Genomic DNA, 21,443 nt, shown 5'->3' with positions numbered 1-21,443 from the left:
TAAAAAAAAAAAACTAGCTTCCTGTACTTAGCCACATAGGAGAGTTGAGTCTTGTAGTGTAAGAGGACACTGTCAAGAAAGACCAGTTTCTTTATAATAAAGTATTAACAACTGTGTGTTAGTGCAGGTAAAGGAGCTCGCCAGGCTTGGTGGTTTTTCTTAAGGCTGTCCATAAGTAGTGGTTCTGCCTAGATCTGTTGACCTCCTCCTGGCTGTGTGTGGCTCCTTCAGCATCCTTCAATCTCAGGAAGCATAATTATGGCCCAGAAAGCAGCTTTTTGCTTTGTTACCTGTTTTGTACAGAGGCCCACCCAGACCCCGTGGTAGGTTTTAGAGCTGTTTTGGGTGATTTCCTTTGCTGGCACCCAGAAGAGCTCACAGGTAGGACAAGTCCTCCATCTCAGTCATTCAGTTTTGTCTCATCCTCTTCCATCAAAATGGATTCCATGGGGTTTTGTTATTTTCTAGCTACTGAGCGTCTTCAGTGTTCAGGGGGACGTCACTGACTAGGGCTGTGATAAAGGCAGCAGTGTCCTTGGAGACTGCAGTGGGAGGCACATCCTTGCTCCTGGATGGCTGGTGCTGTGGTGAGAAGTGGGGATACTTCCCAGGATAGCAAGATCTCAGGGTTAAGCAGCAGAGACAAACAGTTTTAAGCAAAATTTCTGGCCAGAAAGATGTAGCTGAGAGTTGGCATAAGGGCATGTTCTGCAGTGAACCTGTTCCAAATCATCAGGGGGACTACTTGCTCTTGAGTGTCCAAAGACATCCAGCATACCTGTCCTGGGGCAGGAATCCAGTGTTCCCGTGGAGATAGAAGTTAGTTGTTAGTCTTCTCTTGAGAGGAACGTGCTGGCACACCGACTCTACTAATTATCTTAGAAATTTATCATCTGGGCGACTTCTGAAAGCTTAGGAGGTTTTTCCCCCTCAGTGTGGTGAATTGTGGATGGGACTGGAAAGGACATACATCTTGATGGTCGCTTTTGTCTGAGCATGGCTTGCCTGTGTTTCAGTGGCTTCAGGCTGAATTCACCTAGTGCCATAATGAAATCCATATCTATGTTTGTCCAGATGAGAACTATGTTGGATGTCTGTAAAAACCATGGAGATGCCCCTGATGTCACTCAAAAGTCAGTCCGACCCTGGACAAAATTCTCCCAAACAACAGCAGTTCCCAAGAGATTCTGCATTAGAGCTGAGTTTCCTTTGTATATTCCTAGGCCAGTGGTAAATTATGTTTTAACTTGAGTCAGTTTTGCTAATAATACAAAACCTACACCTAGCTGGAAGTTAAACCTTGTCTTCCTGGTAATTTATTGCCTGCTGATCACTGAGGTCTGTGGAAATATTACAAGAACAGCTCCTGTCAGGCAATGACAATCTCCAGCTTGCTACATCCCTGACCCCGCTCACTAGGACCATTGCTTGTCACTCAGGTGGAGAGTATCTTACCACAGTTACATCTGCTCACTGGAGAGCAGTGTCTTTCTGGCTCACATACTGTGTGGCCACAGGAAAACACCTCTCAGAAATGATTCATTTCCTTATTTATTTTGGGGTTTCAAGACAAGGTTTCTCTGTTTAACAGTCAAAAGCTGTCCTGGAACTCACTTTGTAGCCCAGGCTGGCCTCAAACTAACAGATCTGCAGGCAGATCCACCTGCCTCTGCCTCCCGTGTGCTGGGATTAAAGGTGTGCGCCACCACCGCCCAGCAGAAAAAAAAAAAATTTTTTTTTTTGAAACGTCACCTTAAGGCTTGCTTTGTTCCCCCGAGAATTATGCTCTTTACACATGTGAGAATGAGCAAGTTGAAAGAATAGAATGTACTGTTGGTAAAGAAGTCAAAAGATTTTAGTCAGCTCTTGTATGTCAGGATGTACGTTTCAATTTGGGAGTTGAAAAATTGGATATTTCATTATAATTACATATTTTTAAATTTAAGAAGACTGTTCTTCCATCACTGATCCTTGGTTCACCTCGTGACTTGCCCTTTCTTGTGTTTGGTAGCTCTCACACAGGGAAGCGGTCGAGTACTTGGATCATGGCCAGAACAGGTACTCGGAAGAGGTTCTGAGTCACTAGAAAGCCAGGCAGTGCAGCCGAGGACCTGCTCACTTTCCTGTCAGTTCTCCAGTCAGCGCGAACAGTGAGAGGTGAGAGAGTGCGCCTTTTCTTGCCGGATCCTGAGGCCATCTGATAGGAGCTAGACATCGCTGAGGGCAGGCATCTTGATGGATTACTCTTGATAGATCTAGGATGGTGCTTTTTTTTTTTTTTTTTTTTTTTTTGGTGGTTTTGTTTTTTTGAGACAAGGTCTTGGTTTGTATCCCTGGCTAGCTCAGAACTCATTCAGAGAGCATGCTGGCCTTGAACTTGTGATCTTCCTGTCTCTGCCTCCTAAGGGTTGAGATTACAGGGGTCGACCACCTCCTAAAACAAGCAGGGTATTTCTCCATTTTCACATGTAACATGTAGTTATACCCTGTATGTTATAAATATTTGACTTAACAGTTTACAATGATTTTTATGCCATGGAGAAGATGTAGTTTTCTTTTCATCTTAGAATATGCAGGAGAATGAAGAAATGGGGGAAGGAATGTGTACACACACACACACTTCTGTATCCTTCTAAATGCATAGTGTTAAACACATCAAGAACATTAGCGTGAAACTCAAGCATGGCATTTGCACAGACAGTACAAGCCCCCTGTAGTCAGAGACAAGTGTGGAATTGAAGGTTTTTAGCTAGAGTTTTCCTGCCTTGCCCACAGTCAGGACAAATCTTTGCCACCCGCCAGTCCCACAGCCGCTCAGACCCAACCAAGTAAACACAGAGACTTTTATTGCTTACAAACTGTATGGTCGTGGCAGGCTTCTTGCTAACTGTTCTTATAGCTTAAATTAATCCATTTCCATAAATCTATACCTTGCCACGTGGCTGGTGGCTTACCGGCGTCTTTACATGCTGCTGGTGGCGGCTGGCAATGTCTCTCTGCCTCAGCCCTCCACTTCCCAGAATTCTCCTCTCTCCTTGTCCCACCTACTTCCTGCCTGGCCACTGGCCAACCAGTGTTTTATTTATTGACCAATCAGAGCAATTTGACATACAGACCATCCCACAGCAGGTCTTCCAGATTGCCTTTTCATTTTGCTCACTGTTGAAAAGAGAGTCACCATCTGTTTTACCCTTTTCTTTTTGTGATGAGGCCATTAGGAGGATTAACTTAGATTCCAGGCTCTAATATATTTCTGTGGTTTAAAAAAAAAAAAAAAAAAAGATCATTTAACGCATATGCCTTAGAAGCAGTCCCTTGAGGAGGGTCAGGTTTGAGGCAGATCTAAAATGTCAAAATTCACGGGGTACACACAAAGGACGAGGAAAGTAGAACACCCGAATACTGTTGCCCGAATGAAAGGAATAAAGCAGTCACGGATAAATAAAAGAGAACTAACCATCAGTAAGACCTCATGACCACTGTAAGGATGAGGAAAGGCAGGACAACAGAGAACTCTTCATTGTTCAGAGAACCCGGAGAAGCTCTGACCCCTCCCCCGCAGCCCTGCCAGAATGTTGGGCCTGAAAGAATGAACAGGTTAACAGATGTCGTGTCCACAGTCTGGGGAGGATGAAAGGTGATCTGCCTTACAGAACTGGCTGAGCCATTGCAGACTACAGGGCTCACCTCCATGAACGTCAAAGGAACGTAAGCAACACTAAAGCTCTTCCCCTTGAAAGGAGTCCCTGTGCTGTATATAACCACCGAGGCCTAGGAGAGAAGAACAGAGAGGCAGCCCAAAGGCTGTAGACATCGAGATGGACAGCACCCCATAAGGGAAGAGCACAGATCAGAGTCAGGGAAAGACCTGCCTATCAGGGAGGTCTGCCACCGATGGGTAGAGATCCTCCATTACCAACAGTTTCTTGGGGCCATGTCAGCGGCGGCATCAGTGAGAGGAATTGCCTCCATTCTGCCCTCTCTGCAGATAACGCAAGTGCCCGTAAAGGAAGCTAAGGTAACATCTCACATCTGGGCTGCCCAGCAATTGACCTTGGGGCTGAGACTAGTGCCTGGACACCCATCTGTCAAAGTAGGGATCTTGGTGCTACTAATTTTCCTCCCAAGTACATTCTGTGACACAGGACCCGTGTATTACTCTTCCTATGAAACGGTCATCCCCAAGAGGTTGCCAGTCCAGGGGACTGAAGACCCCGGAGGAAGGGCGTCCTACCTGCTGCTGATGCAGGGCCAGCAGCAGCTGCTTCACCTGAAGGTAAAGGGAGACTACTCCGTGAACAACTTCCCAGTCTACAGTTACCACGATGGCATCCTGGGGCAAGAGATGCCGCTCCTCTCACAGGACTGCCACTACGAAGGCTACATGGAAGGGGTGCCGGGCTCCTTCGTTTCCGTCAACATCTGTTCAGGCCTCAGGGGCGTCCTGATGAAGGAGGAAACCTCGTACAGCATCGAGCCTGTGCTCTCCTCCAAAGGCTTTGAACACATCCTGTACACCGTGGCACATCAGCCTCAGGTCTCCTGCAGTGTCACTCCAAAGACAGCCCCGGGGACAGCAGCCAGCAGCAAGGGAGCAGGAAGCCCGATGACCTGCAGGAGCTCTCTGACGTGTGGTCACACACCAAGTATGTGGAGATGTTTGCTGTGGTCAACCACCAGCGGTTCCAGATGTGGGGCAGCAACGTCAACCAGACGGTCCGGGCAGTAGTGGACATCATTGCTCTGGCCAACAGCTTCACCAGGGCACTAAACACAGAGGTGGTGCTGGTGGGCATGGAAATCTGGACAGAGGGGGACCCGATAGAGGTCCCCATGGACCTGCAGGCTACACTGAGGAACTTCAACCGCTGGAGACAGGAGAAGCTCGTGGACCGGGCCAGGCACGATGTCGCACACTTGATCGTGGGGCATGACCCAGGACAGAATGAGGGCCAGGCGTTTCTGGACGGTGCCTGTTCAGACATGTTTGCAGCAGCTGTGGAGGCCTTCCATCACGAAGATGTCCTGCTGTTTGCAGCGCTCATGGCCCATGAGCTGGGACACAACCTGGGTATCCAGCACGACCACCCGGCCTGCGGCTGTGACCCTAAGCGCTTCTGTCTCATGCAGGAGAATATCACCAAGGACAGCGGCTTCAGCAACTGCAGCTCTGACGACTTCTACCGCTTCCTCCATGACCACAGAGGGGCCTGCCTGCTGGACCAGCCTTGGCGCCAAAGCCGCAAGCGCAGAGCTGCCCGTTGTGGAAACGGTGTGGTGGAGGAGCCGGAGGAGTGTGACTGTGGTTCTGCTTGTGACTATCACCCATGCTGTGAATCAACATGTACACTGAAGGACGGTGCACAGTGCAGTGATGGACTCTGCTGCTACAAATGTAACTTCAGAAAGAAAGGGGTCTTGTGTCGTCCTGTTGAGGATGTGTGTGACCTGCCCGAGTACTGTGACGGCAGTTCTCACGAATGCCCTGTGAACACCTACAAGCAGGACGGTACACTGTGTGACAGGATCTATTACTGCTCTGAGGGTTGGTGTAAGAACCCTGATAAGCAGTGCACAAAGATATACGGGTATCCTGCGAGATCAGCCCCCGACGACTGTTACATTTTAATGAACACCAAAGGGAACCGGTTTGGAAACTGTGGCTACCACACCGAGGCTAACTTAGGGTACGAAACATGTTCCGATGAGGATGTATTTTGTGGGAAACTAGTATGCACAGATGTTAGTTACTTGCCTCAAGTCAGTCCCCTACATACACTCCTCCAGGTTCCTTATGGAGATGATTGGTGCTGGAGCATGGATGCCTACAACACTACTGACATCCCTGATTTTGGAGATGTGCAGGCCGGCACTTACTGTGCCCCAAACAAAGTCTGCATGGATAACTACTGCACTGAGCACACGGTGCTCCAGTACGACTGTGAACCAGAGAAAATGTGTCATGGGAAAGGCGTGTGCAACAATTTCAGGCACTGTCATTGCGATGATGGTTTTGCTCCCCCTAACTGCAGCAGCCCAGGGGACGGGGGAAGTGTGGACAGCGGTCCTGTTGGGAAGCCAGATAGTCGGAACTTGAGTATTTTTGTATTTGGTGACCGCGGAAAGGTGAGGTCAGACGAGGATGACATAAACATGAAGGTGGTGATGCTCGTGGTCCCTATATTTCTTATCCTTTTACTGTGTGTTCTGATGCTGATCGCCTACCTCTGGTCTGAAGTACTAGAAGCAGTACTAACCCCAGAGAGTTCATCGGAGTCTTCCACAGAATCCTCAGGCCATGGAAGGAGATAACCGCCACGCTGTTGAAGTTTTGAGAACTTCACATGGATCGTTGCTATTGACGATCTCTTGTGTCTGCAGGACAATTTGGACAGACTTAGTGGTTTTCAGGGCACGCTGCACTTGCACTCTCTATTGTAATATGTTATCTGTACTATGTTGCTCTCCTCAGTGACAACTGCTGTTCTATCATGAATGTTTTGATGGGATCTGAATGTTCTAACTTGCCCTGTCAGCCATTGTTCATAAAATAGAGATGATTTTAAATAAATAGGAATAAGGCCTTTTCCTCCTCAGATGACATCATTACAGACTAGTCATCCTCATAATTTGGGATCTTTAGTTTTAAGGCTTTTTGGACAAGGCTAGACCTCAGGTACCCACTAAGTACTTGGGCACAGGAAACAGCCTCATCACAGAGCTCCTAGCAAGTGCTGAGCTCATAATAGCAACATTTAATTTTTCTATTTGATTTCTCAGTTTTTCTATTGAATTTGATTATTAAAAGAAAGATTTATTAGCTGTGCGGTGGTGGCGCACACCTTTAATCTCAGCACTTGAGAGGCAGAGGCAGGCGGACCTCTGTGAGTTTGAGGCCAGCCTGGTCTACAGAGTGAGATCCAGGACACCAAGGCTACACAGAGAAACCTGTCTTGAAAAAGAAAAAGAAAAAAAGTGTATTTATTTTTATATGTATGAATATTTGCCTGCATATATGTATGTGCACAAGTTGTGTTCCTAGTACCCAAGGAAGCCAGAAGAGAGTGTTGGTTCCTGTGGAACTAGAATCACAGACAGCTGTGAGCTGTTGTGTGAATGCTAGGAGCTGACCCTGGGTCCTCTGGAAGGGCAGCTGGTTCTGTAGTTCTGTAACCACTGAGCGTCTCTCCAGCTCCAGCCTGCTATCGAATGTCCTGTGGACTGACAGTCTGCCTGGTCTTCAGTATGGAGGGTGTTTCCTCTGTGAGACAGCTTGAACAGAAGCACAGTTTGTTCCGTATGACACAAGGTTAGACACCATGGTCACTGTCTTAATCTCCCCAGCTCCCAGGAGACAGGCAAGAAGAGCGAGTAGTGGAACTGCACCCCAAGTTTAATCCAGTAGCCTACACCCTATGTCCTGTGAGCCTTTCGCTTCAGTACAAAGGAGGAACATTTGAGAAGTCTGATTGTCCAGGCTATCCCTTCCCTCTCACGGAGATGTTGAATTCCATCCAGAACTTCCTGCACAGTGTAGTCAGTATTCAAGTTTCTTGAAACTGGTCACTCACTGTGAATTAAGTCAATGGTAGTCTCCTTGCCTAGCACATGCAATGCCCTAGATTCAGTCCGCAATCAAGTTGATGTCTCCTGCCTGTAATTTCAGCACTAGGAGGCTGAGGCAGGAGAATTGCCACAAATGCAAGGCCAGCCTGGACTACAGAGTAAAACACTTATAATAAAAATCTGTGGCCGGACGGTGGTGGTATACACCTTTAATCCCAGCACTTGGGAGGCAGAGCCAGGTGGATCTGTAGCCTGGGCTACAGAGTGAGATCCAGGAAAGGCGCAAAGCTACACAGAGAAACCCTGTCTCGGAAAACCAGAGAGGGGAAAATTGTGATTCATTGTGTAGTTAGAACTGTAGCAAGTGTTGCTTTGTTTTGCAAGTGGAAGATGCTAGTCCCTAGGTAGTGAGATCCAGGTCCTAGCAGCCGTTCTCAACCTGGGGGTCAGATGACCCTTTGACATGTCAGATAGAGTCACACTGCGGTGGCGCACGCCTTTAATCCCAGCACTCAGGAGGCAGAGGTAGGCAGATCTCTGAGTTCAAGGCCAGCCTGGGCTACAGAGTGAGTTCCAGGAAAGGCGCAAAGCTACGCAGAGAAACCCTGTCTTGAAAAACCGAAAAGAAAGTATTAGATAGAAATATAGTGAAGAGGAGACAGACAAACACAGGATAGCTTCGGGAGGACCTGGGTCAAAACCCCATGGCCTTGGGGCGGGGGCCAAAGACCTCCCTCTTGCTAGATCAAAGCACACCTCACAGCCAAGTGTAGACCCTTCCAAACACCTGGTAACCACAGCCCGTGGTCAACTCATCCCCTTATGCAGCCCTGCTGGGTAAAGTAAGCCCTGATTCTCGGACCCTGAGTAAGTTCTTACTAGGAAACCTGTGTGGGTCTCCACATTGTAAAGGTAGCAAAATTAGAGTTATGAAGTAGCAACAAAAAATTGTAAGGTTGGGGTCACCACAACCCGAGGAACTGTATTAAAGGGTCACAACATTAGGAAGGTTGAGAACCACTGCTCCAGGTACATTTTAATGCAAAAAAAAAAAAAAAAAAAAGACACCGCCTTACCAAGGTAAAAGGATTTGCCGATAGGGTGAGAGCCCCACAGCTGAGCATATGGACTCAACCAGCTGTCCCTTCCACAGCTCAAGCAGCGGCAGCCGGTACTGGGGTGGGGACGAGTGTGGCCGGCCCAGACTCGGCTGTGTTTCACATGAGATACCTGCTAACACACCGTGGGTGCGGACACTATGTAGTAAGGTGATGCTAGCCAGAGATGTGGATTTTGAGAGCTCTGGGGCTGGTGGACACTGCCTTGCTAGAGAAGGGACGTCTGTGTACATGTTGCTGAAATGAGGAAGATTCTGGAAAGAGGATAGAGAGTATCCAGTATGGGAGAGCATTATTCTAGAAACCACAAGAAAGTTCTGAACAGGTTTCCTGCAGAAGCCCAGTCCATCAGCATATGCTCTCAGCTACACATCCAGGATGTGGTGTCTCTTCAGCACCCCAAATCCTCTAGTACTGGGCAGCTCAGCATCAGCACCCATGGGCAATTACAGAGGACATGAATTGCTCTCGGCTCCCATCCTGTAGTCTGTACCTAGCAGCCAGTGTGGCTCTTAAATAGAAATCCGATCACCAATGAACTTTTAAATGCCATTGATGGATCCATAAAGAGGACTAGATTGCTTGTGTGATCTGTCATGTGCTTGTACGCTTCAGTAGCATGATCTGGCTTAGGGTGAAACCTTATGATAAGCCCATTAGTGGGCTTTCTTCATGCTTTTTTTTTTTTTATCACGTGTGAATGGGTGTTTTGCGTGCTTGTCTGTGTATCACATCTGCCTTATGCTTGGTACCTGCAGAGGCCAGAAGAGGGAGTTAGGTCCCTTGGAATTGGGATTACAGTTAGTTGTGAGCCACCCCATGGGTGCTTAGAATTAAACCTGGATCCTGCAAGAACAGCAGCCAGTGTCCTTTCTTGTGAGCCACAAGAGTATAATATAGAGATTCAGCTGTTTATTAAGGCTATACCTAGAAATTTCAAGGCATTTTTCTAGAGGAAGTCATTTATCATGGAATATTTGGTGTTATTTAGCTTTTAATATTTCAGCTGTCTTCTGCTATGAAATTCTTGTGGGCCTATATACCGCTAGACCATATCGGCAAACAATGTAAGAGTCTCAGATGCAGATCCACTAGGTCACTAACACCTTTCAGGGTCTGAGAGACGAGCAGGCGAGAGCTGAGCAGGCTGCGGGTGGCTCTCGCAGCTCTCCGTGACGGCCGCCGAGGCCTGCCCTGCCGCAGTTGGGCTCGGGCTCTTTTGCTGAGCCGCCATGTCGCAGAGCGGGGAGGAGAACCTGCAGGGTTCCTGGGTAGAACTGCACCTCAGCAATGGGAATGGGAGCAGAGTGTTCCAGCCTCCGTCTCGGTTTATAATGGTGACATGGAAGAAATACTGCTGGATGCCCAGCATGGACCTGGACGAAGTAGCCCCGAGAGTTCTCACTGTGACAGCCCACCTCGCTCCCAGACACCACAAGATACCAACAGAGCTGAAATAGACACCCACAGCTTTGGAGAGAAAAGCAGCACTCTGTCTGAGGAAGATTACATTGAGAGAAGAAGAGAAGTTGAAAGCATCTTGAAGAAAAACTCAGATTGGATATGGGATTGGTCAAGTCGGCCAGAAAATATCCCCCCCAAGGAGTTCCTTTTCAAACACCCGAAGCGCACAGCTGCTCTCAGCATGAGAAACACAAGTGTTATGAAGAAGGGAGGCATTTTCTCAGCAGACTTTCTGAAGATTTTTTTTCCATCTCTGTTGCCGTCTCCCCTGCTGGCCCTTGGATTGGGGATCTACATTGGAAGGCGTCTGACAACGTCCACTAGCACCTTTTGATGAAGAACTGGAGCTGACTTTTGTTCACACGGTGAGGATTCATGTCTGAGCTGTGACAGATAACTGAAGAACTAGCGTGATCCTTGGGTGTCTGCACTACGTGTGTTTATTTGTTCTGTAAATGCAGTGTTCCTGATTTAGTTAGACAGAATAGACTAATATCATGACCTATAATTATACCTATGGGATCAATTAATGAGCATGTCAGACTGATATCTATTGTAGCATTTATTAGTAAATTTTCTTTGAATATTAGATATAAATAGTATAAATAATTTTAATACAGTAGCAATGGTGTATTTAAAAATGATCTATAATCATAATCCAGTTAAGACACTTTACACTTCAAAAGAATGAGTAAGTGATATTAAAATCATTAAAGGGTTTGTCCCAAAGGAATATTGTGGCCTTATAATCCTATTACATAGTAGAAAATACAAATGTAGTTAATTCAACAGGTGTGTCTGTAAAGACCTCTTACTATGTGAATTAAACAGCCAGGCAAAGCTAAAATTATCCACAAACCCCACTGTGCAGCCTCATTGTCTGCCATCACCGCCTTGGGTTGTCAGTTTTGTTGCTGGCACCTTCACCACTCTGCTGCATTTAATCCCATTGTTTGTAGTTAAATTTTGTGTGCTTTTAAAATCAGCTGTATTGTAAGCAAATCTGTCTTACTTTAAAAGACTGGAAATGAAAAGAAAATACATCTTTGCCAAATCCTTTGGAGATTACTGGATTTGCATATGGGTTAATCAGTATCCAGAGCTTCTGTTAATTCAGGCATATTGTCAGTCTTCCTCTTTTCCATAGCATGTTTTTGAAAGACTGCCTCCTTGACATGCTGTATATACCCATATAAATAAAACCATGTACTTGTTTCATTGTCAAAAAAAAAAAAAGAGAGAGAGAGAGAGCCGAGCAGGCTGTAGATACATAGCTTTGTTTCTTGTGCAAAGGAAGCTCAGACCTCCCTTCCCCAGACAGGAAAAGAGTATTCCAGAGCTATTGACTCAGAACAAAGGAGGTTTTTGCATATCCTGGTGGAGTGAAGGGTGGGGCAGGATTCCTGACCAGAGCAGAGTTGTGTGGTGAGGAGAGGGAGAACAAGGCAGTTTTCTGTAGACGGCAGACAGAGCCGCATGGCTGGAGAGAAGAGAGAAAGGCAGAGATTCTCTAGATGTGAAGGCAGATCTCAGAGCCAGGAAAGATGGAGGTCGAAGGAAAAGAGGACAAAGATGAGATCAAAGGTCAAAGGGCTTAGTTATTCCCAGGGCTGTGAGGACCAGGAAAAGTAGGTACAGAGAGGAACTGAGACTCAGGATGGAACTGAAGCTGTGTAGATAGAATCTTGTCCTAGAAGAATAAAGTAAACGGACAGAGATCTATGGTGTACGTAGATTCTTTTCCCTCAGATAACCCCAAGCCGGACATAGCGTATTCCCCAGGACTCTGGGAGGAATCTTCTCAGGGTTGGTCCCAGGGAAAATTCCACTAGTTCTTGACCACCAGACCATCTTTCTAGCCCTAAAATCACAGCTTTTTAAATTTTTTGTTTGTTTCTGGAGATAAGGCATCATCATATGCAACCCTGGCTGTCGTGAAACTCACTATGTAGACCAGGCTGTCCTCAAACTACAAGAAATCCACTTGCCTCTGCCTTCTAAGTGCCAGGACTAAAGGTGTGCATCAATCTTTAGAGCTTGCTTTTGTTTTTGGAGACAGGGTCCATGTAACCTAGACTCACTTTGAACTCACAATGGAGTTGAACTTCTGATCCATCTCTTGAGTGCTGGGAATACAGGTGTGCACCAACATGCCCAGTAAAATAAGTGTTCTTAAAGATGTCCAGCCTTACTCGTCTCCAGGGAGATGCAGAGAAAAATCACATATCTCAAAAGGTAAGGCTGATAACCAATACTGAGAATGTACAGTATTAGAAGCACCCATACTGTTTGCAGAGTATGAGAATATCATGTTGAAATAGTTTGTCACATTCTATTAAGATTTACAATTTGGGCCAGGCGGTGGTGGCGCACGCCTTTAATCCCAGCACTCGGGAGGCAGAGGCAGGCGGATCTCTGTGAGTTCGAGGCCAGCCTGGGCTACCAAGTGAGTCCCAGGAAAGGCGCAAAGCTACACAGAGAAACCCTGTCTCGAAAAAAAAAAAAAAAAGATTTACAATTTGCCTATCTCATGAGCTAGCATTTCACTTCCAGATATATATATTTCCCAGATAATTGTGTGTGTGTGTGTGTGTGTGTGTGTGTATTATAATTTCCCAGGGACTATGTACATTTGTCATGTATATCATTAGTAATGTCCACAGCATTGCTTATAGTGTTGCCCAAACTAGAAGGATTCATCAGTTGGAAGGAACTCCTATAGAGAAATATTAGCATAGAGATAAGACAGAAATGAGCCATGGTTCCATGCAGTAACATGACGACAACTTAGAATGTGGATGAAAGAAGCTAAATGTAGAGTTTATTACCTGTGTTTGTATAAAATCCAGACAGGCACATGAACTGGTGTTCTAGTTGTATATCTAGAAAACAAAACTACGAATGTGACAAGACCCCATTACGAAGAGCATGGCTGGGCACCGGGGGAAGGGTGCAGACATTCCCAAGTGTGCAGGTATGGTGCTGAGGAGCGGACAGTGATAATTACCATGTGAAACGAGTGGCTGTATCATTCTAGTTGACTCCTTCCCTCAAATCTACACATCTTCCAAATGTACCTTGTAGTAACTGTGCTCTACGCTCCCATGTGGGAAACACTGAGGCCGAAGACCGCCGGACTCGGAGCTCTGCAGACTGAGAACCACTGCTGCCATGGCCAGCGCCCCGGGTCCCACGTGTGCTCCCCTAACCCACAGCCCTGGGACTTCAGCTATTAGAGACCGAAGCCTAGCTTCACACACTTTGATCCTTTCCCATAAGCACTGGTCCCTGAGGAAGTTCCCGGAGCATCCTGCAGCTCCAGGACTAAGGCTACCTGTGGTCCCAGCCTCTGGCAATACCTGCATTCACCCAGAAAAGTAAGGTGCTCTCTCCAACCTGACCTTAGGACTGTGGCTGCTGATGCCACTTATCACCCAAAATGCCCAGAGTGACCTGTGCTTGTCCTCAAGGTCGTACCAAGTGCATCCTGCAGCCCGAGAAGCAATTATCAGCCCTTTAAAAGGATTGTGCATATCTTACGTATACTAGGGAAGGTCTTCCTGGAACTAACTGCATCCCAGCCTCGCTTGTTTCCAGGGATGAGGAGGTTCCCATCTACATCCCGTAGCTCCAGGATCATGAATACCAATGACAGAGCCTTAGTCACATCCGAACTGTTCTGTGTAACCTAGCTACATTGCTATCTATGCCCTGTGCTCTAGGACTTCAGACTGTGAAGTTCTGTGCTCCAGTACTGTTGGCACTCACAGGACAGGGGAGGTCTTCACAGAACCGAGACCGGGACTCTAGTGCCCAAACCCTGAGTCCTTACGATTTTCCCTTGGGCCCAGGCAGCAGCAGCTTCAGCACTACAAACCCGTGACTATCTGTAATCACCCCCAAAGGATCTAGAGGCGGTCCTCTTTGTCACACACAACCTCAAGTCAGCAGTCCCTGGTGCTACACACCTTATAGCACCTGTGTCCATCCATGGGAAGGAGAAGATCCTCCCCTTCCTGTGGCCAGAGTAACCTGCATCCCCTGCACTTTCCTGGAGTAGCTGAACAGGTCTGCTTCATGTGCTTTGGCTTGTGGGTCAATGCCTACTTGTGCCACAGACATCAGCCTCATCTCTGTCCTGAACAAACTGTCTCCATCTGGTATCACTGGGGTGGCAATCACCATGAGACCAAGTGCCATCCATACTCAACCACAGAGCTGGAAGTCGCCAGGCTGCGTGGCTGCTGCTCTCCCCAGGCCCTCACCTGCTCCTGACAATGACCAAAGCTGAAGAAATCTCAGCATCGACATTTTTGAAGTCTGATACCCAAAGCTCCCGACACCCTCTCTCTATCTCATCCACACCTCAGGAGAAGTTCCATCATGTGCACACACATCAGTGTAGGGACGTGAGTAACAAGGAAGGAACCACACAGTACTCCAGGAGTAACACTGCTCCAGAAAGATGCTAGCTTAAAAACCACTTGGCAAATTTATGGAGGATAATTCAAAAGAACAGTCTTAAGGAAACTTAGATACAGGAGAATACAGACAGATGATACAAAGAAATAAGAAAAGCAACCGAGGATATAAATATTATAAATGATGTAACAGTCCAAAGGTCAAAAGCATAATACAGGATCTTAAATCAGTAGGGTGGAACCCACACATAAAGAGAGCTGCCTGCCATGTAGCCAACTATTCGGCAAAAACCATACAGTCCAGGGAGAAAACCTGCCAACAAAATTACCATGCCCTGAGATGGAGACACAGCTTATCGGCAAAGAGCACTGGCTACTCCTACAGAGGACCCAGGTTCAAATCTCAGTGCCTACATATAGAGAAACACTCATATATATAAATGAGCCTCTTAGAAAGCTACTACACCCTACAAAAATGAACCTTCAGAACTGAAAGAGAAAGGTTTTCACAAGTGAGCAGAAGCTTGGGGAATTCATCACTGCTTGGTAACTCCTATAAAAATCTGGAAAGGAACAGCCAAGGAGCTCTACACTGAACAACAGATCATCACCACCAGGAAAACACGAACGTGAAAAACTCACAAGCACTCTGGGCATGACTCAATTCATAGAATGCTTGCCTGGGGTTCAGTTCCCAGCACCATACAATTAGATGTGGGGGTGCACATCTGTAATCCCAGCTATTTGGGAAGATACAAAACAGAGAGAGAAAAAAAAATCATTTTGTTTATTTTTTGAGACAAGGTCTCTCTCTCTGTGTAGCCCTGGCTGTCCAGTAACTCGCTCTGTACACCAGGCTGGCCGTGAATTCCGAGATCTGCCTGCCTCTGCCTCCTGAGTGCTGGGATTAAAGATGTGTGCCACTCCCTCCCCCACAAGTCTTAAGAAATCTTAAAAAGCCAATAAGATGGCCCCGTGAGTTAAAGGCTTGCCACCCAAGCCTGATGACCTGAGTCTGATCCACAGAATGCACATTAGAAAGCTAGATGTGGCGGCTGTATCTGTAACCCAGCACTCCTCCAGCAAGATGGGAGGTGGAGACAAGGGGATCACCCAGAAGCCGAGCCAGCTGGCCTGGGGTACTCAGCAAAGCAGAAAAAATGGGTACCATGCCTCAACCAGGTAAAAGGAAAGAACCTCAAATAAAAGAAAAATAACTTTAAAATTTTTAAATAAAAAATTATAGCCAGGTGGTGGTGGCCCACGCCTTTTGTCCCAGCACTTGGGAGGCAGAAACAGATCTAAGTTCAAGGCCAGCCTGGTCTACAGAGTCAGTTCCAGGACAGCCAGAGCTACTCTGAGAAACCCTGTCTTGAATAGCAAAAAAAAAAAAAAAAAAAAAAAAAAAAAAAAAAAAAGCTGCAACCATCCTCAACCATGCTCATCTTCTCAGATGATGGAAGGATAAACTACCCATCAACAAGGATGGACAGTGTACAAGTACCTGGGACAGAATAAGATGCACCTACATGACCAACTGATTGGAGAAATCAAGAGAACATATACAATCAAATGCAAACAACAGCATCCTACATGGGAATCCACAGCTAAGATAAGACGATGCTGAGGAGACCGCTTCCAGCAATCAATTCCCACAGACACAGAGTCCTAACATCAACAGCCTATTATGCTCAGATCTGGAATAGCCAAACCCAAAACTGGTAGAAGAAATATTAAAGATCAGAGCTGGGAAAGCTAAGCCCAGAAGAAAACAATGTAGAAGAGCCCTGGGTAGAAGGGCTGGGTTTCTGAAACCGTAAACAGGCCCGGCAAAGCATTAGCTCAACCAGACATCATAACAGACACCACAGAAACTGCAGGAGCACAACACACTGGGCAAGAGCCCACCCTGGCTTTGTGCACGGATGCAGGCCAGTGGCGCTTAGGCCTCTCTACTTCTGTGACTGGGAGAGAAGAGGGCTTCTAAAGAGGTAAGTGGCCCAAGAAGAGCCCACAGTTACTCTTCCTGTGGAGCAGCCTGAAGGTGTGCCCTGATGATTGACACTGCCATGGATTGAGGGAAGAGGCCCTTGAGTTCCCCAGAGCCTAGCTTTGCTCCCATCTCAGCACCTAGGAACCATACTTCACTTCCATGAGCAAGTCCTCTGTCGACTCCCCGGACTCTGGTGTCGGCTGCTATCCAGAAGACATGCTCCGTCTTCTGAGAGCAGGCTTCTGGGGGAGCTCCAATGACCCAGCATCAACTCTGCTTCCCACGACCCACTGGCCTCAGGATTCCTGGGTGAGTGTGTACCCATGTCCTAGACCCAGCCTGGGCTGGAATGCCTCTACTTTCCACGACTGCTGCCGCCGCCTCCCCATTCTGGCTCTGCAGGTAGACCACTGGGCATCCCTGTCGCCACACCCCGCTTCCACCCCCTTTCTGACCTACTGACCCCACCCTTGCTCTCTTCCCAAGGCAGCCACAGAGCCATGTCTCATCCCCTTAACCCAAATGATCTTGGGCTTTTTCATTGTTGTGCCAGAGACCCACATGGTGCACTGGCCCCGACTGTGAACTGTTTCCCCGCTGTCCGGACTCCCTGTGGGTCTCCTATCGACTCACACCACTCTACCATCCATAACTCTACCCTAGGTGGGGGCAGAGGACCAAGGGCAACGAGGGGCCCTGGCCGCACGGCAGTCACTGCTGCTGCTTGTGAGCCACGTGTGGCCCCTCCCAAGCACCCCAGCAGTTCACGAGGAAGCCAGCAGAAGGCAGACTTGCATCCCTCCCGCTCTGCACATCTGAATCCTTCCGGTGTCAGCTGCATGGCCACTTCAGTACTCTTCCCTTCATAAACACCCAAGAGAGAAGCCTTGCTCTGCTACTGCACCAGCAGCTCTCCCCGGGTGGTGAAGGAAGCGCCACTCTCAGAGTGACCTGAGAACTGGGGAGCCCGAATGTGGTGTCCATATACCTGTGGGCAAAATGCTCATACAGATACAATTTAAAAATCTAAAAAAAAAAAAAAAATCTATAAATGTAATGCAATTTCTAAAAAAAAAAATTATTGCTGACTCCTGAAATAGAAAAAAAAACTCTAAAATGTATCCAGATTGGCACACACAGAGGGAAAAAAGTCAGACACACACACACACCAAGCAAAACCAGGATATCCAAAACCAATAGTGAACCGAAGCGACAACAAAAAGGTCGGTTACTCAACTGTCATGGCAACCGAAGTAGCAGCCTGGGGATGTGGCCCAGCTGGGTGAAACCAGCTGCCTGGCATGCAGGACGCCCTGGGTTCAGTCCTACCATAGAATCAGCTCCTCTCTAGGAATGTTGGCCAGAAAGTCCCCAGAAGCCTGACACCACACGCCTCGGTTTCATGATACAGAGAAACCACGCTCCAATTCAGCTAGAAACTTCCTTTCCTAGTGTTAGAAGTTGCTTGGCAGGCAGTTGTGGGACTGTTGTGTGTTGAATGAAATGTCCCTCTGTAGTTCAGGCATCTGAATACTTGGGATTCCAGTTGATGGCCGGACTTGCTTGAGGAAATCTGCCATTGTAGGCAAGCTTTGATGTTTTATTTTATTATTGTTGTTGGTTGGTTGGTTGGTTGGTTGTTGCTTGAGACAGGGTTTCTATGTGTAACAGTCCTGGCTGTCCTGGAACTTGCTCTGTAGACCAGGCTGGCCTCGAACTCACAGCGATCCTCCTGCCTCTGACACTGGAGTGCTGGGATCGAAGATGTGCGCCCCCGCTGCCGCCGCCTGGCTTGGCTTTGATGTTTGAAAAACCTCCAGTCATTCCTAGCTTGCTCTCTCTTTTTCCTGCTTGTGGGTTGAGATTCGAGTTTTCAGCTTTTTATGCTGCCATGCTGGGTGCTTGCCGCAACCTTTCCCCACTGTCATGGTGATGGGCTTGTATCCCTCTGGTACTACAAACCCCACATAAACCCTTCCTTCTATAAGTTGCCTTGATCCTGGTGTTTTATCATAGTAACCAGAACAAGGAGAAAAGTCAGCAGCGGCCTTCCCCAGCTTCAGACCTTGCACGCTACAGTATCAACTCAACAAGCTCCCTGTCTGGGGCGTAACCAACTGACTTCGGATTAGATCTGATGCATGCTCTGGAGGAGTAAGATCATGCCAGTTCAGTGGACCTAATCAAAAGCCGATGGGTGGGGAGGTCACAGGACCTAAGGAAACCTACTACTTGGTTAAACAGACAGGTCATAAGTGCCTGACAAATGTATGTTTGCATTCATAGATGAGTGCTGTCCTCAGCTTTGATCAAAGCAGCTTCTCTTTGCGGCAGATGATGGTTAATGAGAGACACACTGTCACGGAGCTGAGCACTAAATGGACCTGGTATCCTCCCCCTCCGAGGATCCTGACATAGCGCAGAAGAAGGGGCGGAAAGAACGTAAGAGCCCGAAAGGTAGAGAAGAGCGCCACACACGGTTGGAGCCCTCGTGAACTCATGCTAGCTGCAGTTACCCACAGAGAGTCTGAACAAGTCTGAGCGAGTTAACATCCAATTATAGACGGGGGAGGGGCTTGGGTGGCCCCCCCAGTCCAGCGGAGCTCATGGCCGTGGGAAGAGAGGAAGTCACTGTCTTCAGTGATGGAGCCACTGGTGAGCTACCTACGCTCAGTGGACAGCATTTCATCCGTGCCCACAGGACAGGCCCTGGTTAAACCTAGTGGGTCTGGGTCACAAAACAAGAAAGACATGGAAGTAGGATGAGGACCTGGTGGCAGAGGGTGTGGGGTGGGGACTCGGGGAGGTGGGGAGAAGAGTTAAAGAGGGTAGGTGTCACCAGAATATTATATTCATCCATGAAGCTGTCAAAGAACTAGCTGAGGAGGTAACAGAAAACTGAGTGTGGTGGTGTGTGTCTAATCCCAGCTCTCGGGCTGTGAAGAAAAGAGAATCAGGAATTCCAGGTCATCCTCAGATACATAGCAACTTCTAGGCCAGCCTAAGCTATAAGAGACCTTGTCTCAATAAAAAAGCAAAAAAGCAAGGAACCAGCATAAAAATAGGTACATAGACAGACAGAGAACCACACACAAAGTTAACACACACGGTTCAGACACCCACAAGATTCCTTCTTTGGGGCTTTGTTCTGGTTAGCACATGATGGGGCAGCAGGCAGAGCAGTCATAAAAATACTGCTTTCAGGCCATCAGCATGACATCTGGCAGAGGCGCCAAGACCATCCAGCAGAAAAGACGGTCCCACCCATAAACACTGTTGGCAAAATTGGGTAAACATATGCGCAAGAATAAAGCTGTTTCATACCCTCTAAACAGATACAGAAATCAACTCAGAATGACTCAAAAGCCTGAATAGCGCCCAAGGTGGGGCTCGGTTGGTACAGTGCTTGCCTAGCATGCATGAAGCCCGGGATTATCCCTGGCACCGGATAGACTGGTTGTGGCGGTGGCACACCCATGACCCTAACACTTGGAAGGCAGAGGTACAACAACTACAAAGTGAGTTTCAGGCCAGTCTGGGATACAGGAGTTCCCGTGAAGAAAGAAAAAGAGACGGAGAAGGAGGGGCAAGCTGGAATGTAACACCCGAGACACTGAGCCACAGGATAACATGAGAGAAACACTCCAAGGCATTGGTGTAAACCAGCAATTCTGGACCTGTGGATCATGACCTCTTTGGAGGTCGAATGACCCTTTCACAGGGATTGCATATCAGATATCCTAAAGATTAGATATATTTACCTTCAGTTCATGACAGTAGTGAAATTACAGTTATGAGGTAGCAACAAAAACAATCTTAAGGTTAGGGGTCACCACAACATGAGGAACTGTATTAAAAAGTTGCAGCATTAGGAAGGTGGAGAACCACTGCTCTAGACAATGATTTCTAAGAATTCCTCCTAAGGTCTCAGGCAAGTAAAAATAGAATAAGCATCTATCAAACTACAGAGGCAAGACACGGCCTGTGGAGCCTTGAAAACAGGCTTGTAAACCATTCATCCGCTAAGGGCTTACATTTTGAGAAGATAGGATGAACACACAGAGTTGAACACTAAAACCACATTAATGAAGATTTTAAAACGGGCCAAGGAACTCCACAGACACTTCTCCAGAGAAGACAGGTGTGTGCCATGCTGAGGCCATGTCTGCACAGCACAAACAAAACAGAGATTTGATTTCCAGTACGGTGGGGTGACGAAAGGGGCTGGGACACACGGAAATGTGCTAGAGACTGGAGCGTCTGAAGCCCACCACTGCGGGCACAAGCAGGGAGCCGGGGGATTTCTTTCTTTTCTTTTTCTTTTTTCTTTTTGCGACAGGGTTTCTGGCTGTCCTGGAACTCATACTGTAGACCAGGCTGGCCTTGAACTCACAGGGATCTACCAGCCTGTGCCTACCGAGTGCTGGGATTAAAGGCGTTCAACACCAATGGGGGGGGGGGGCGGGATTTCTAATCAGAAGACACCCTGAGCTACATAGTTATTTCCAGGCTAATCTGTGATTCATCCTGAGATGTCTCAAAAGACAAACATTCTATCCAACAAAAACCTCAAATAGCCAACAAATGTATGAAACAGTGCCCAATCACAGTGGTTATTGAGACATTAGAAATCAAATCAGGGATCAAAACCAACTGCTGATGTGATGTGAGGGGAATTCGCACACGTTGTTGAGGTGGTTTTGACCAGCACCGCCATCACAGAAAACACCACGAAGAGTCCTCACAGAACACAAGAGACTGTAGGATCTGTATGATCTAGCCGCTCCACAATTGGCTATGTCTCTAAAGAAGATGAATCATTATACCAGAGACACGCCTGCTCTTCCATGACCTGCAGCTGTGTTCGTGACAGCTCGGCTA

At 47.4% G+C, this 21,443-nt stretch overlaps 1 protein-coding gene and 1 pseudogene across 1 annotated transcript; both read left to right on the top strand.

Moving 5' to 3' along the window:
• The first annotated feature begins 3,057 nt into the window (after nucleotides 1-3,057).
• On the top strand, nucleotides 3,058-6,606 carry LOC114681901 (disintegrin and metalloproteinase domain-containing protein 1a-like). The gene is given in 2 exon segments (XM_028855664.2): nucleotides 3,058-4,556; nucleotides 4,559-6,606. Coding segments are annotated over 2 exon segments (2,376 nt in total). The 5' UTR covers nucleotides 3,058-3,934; the 3' UTR covers nucleotides 6,313-6,606.
• Nucleotides 6,607-9,635: 3,029 nt separating this feature from the next.
• Nucleotides 9,636-11,211, top strand: LOC114681903 (annotated as a pseudogene).
• Nucleotides 11,212-21,443: the final 10,232 nt, after the last annotated feature.

Source organism: Peromyscus leucopus, chromosome 23, assembly GCF_004664715.2.
Source record: "Peromyscus leucopus breed LL Stock chromosome 23, UCI_PerLeu_2.1, whole genome shotgun sequence".
Classification (NCBI taxonomy): domain Eukaryota; kingdom Metazoa; phylum Chordata; class Mammalia; order Rodentia; family Cricetidae; genus Peromyscus; species Peromyscus leucopus.
Note: the sequence above shows the minus strand (reverse complement) of the source record. Positions and strands in the feature narration are given on the sequence as shown.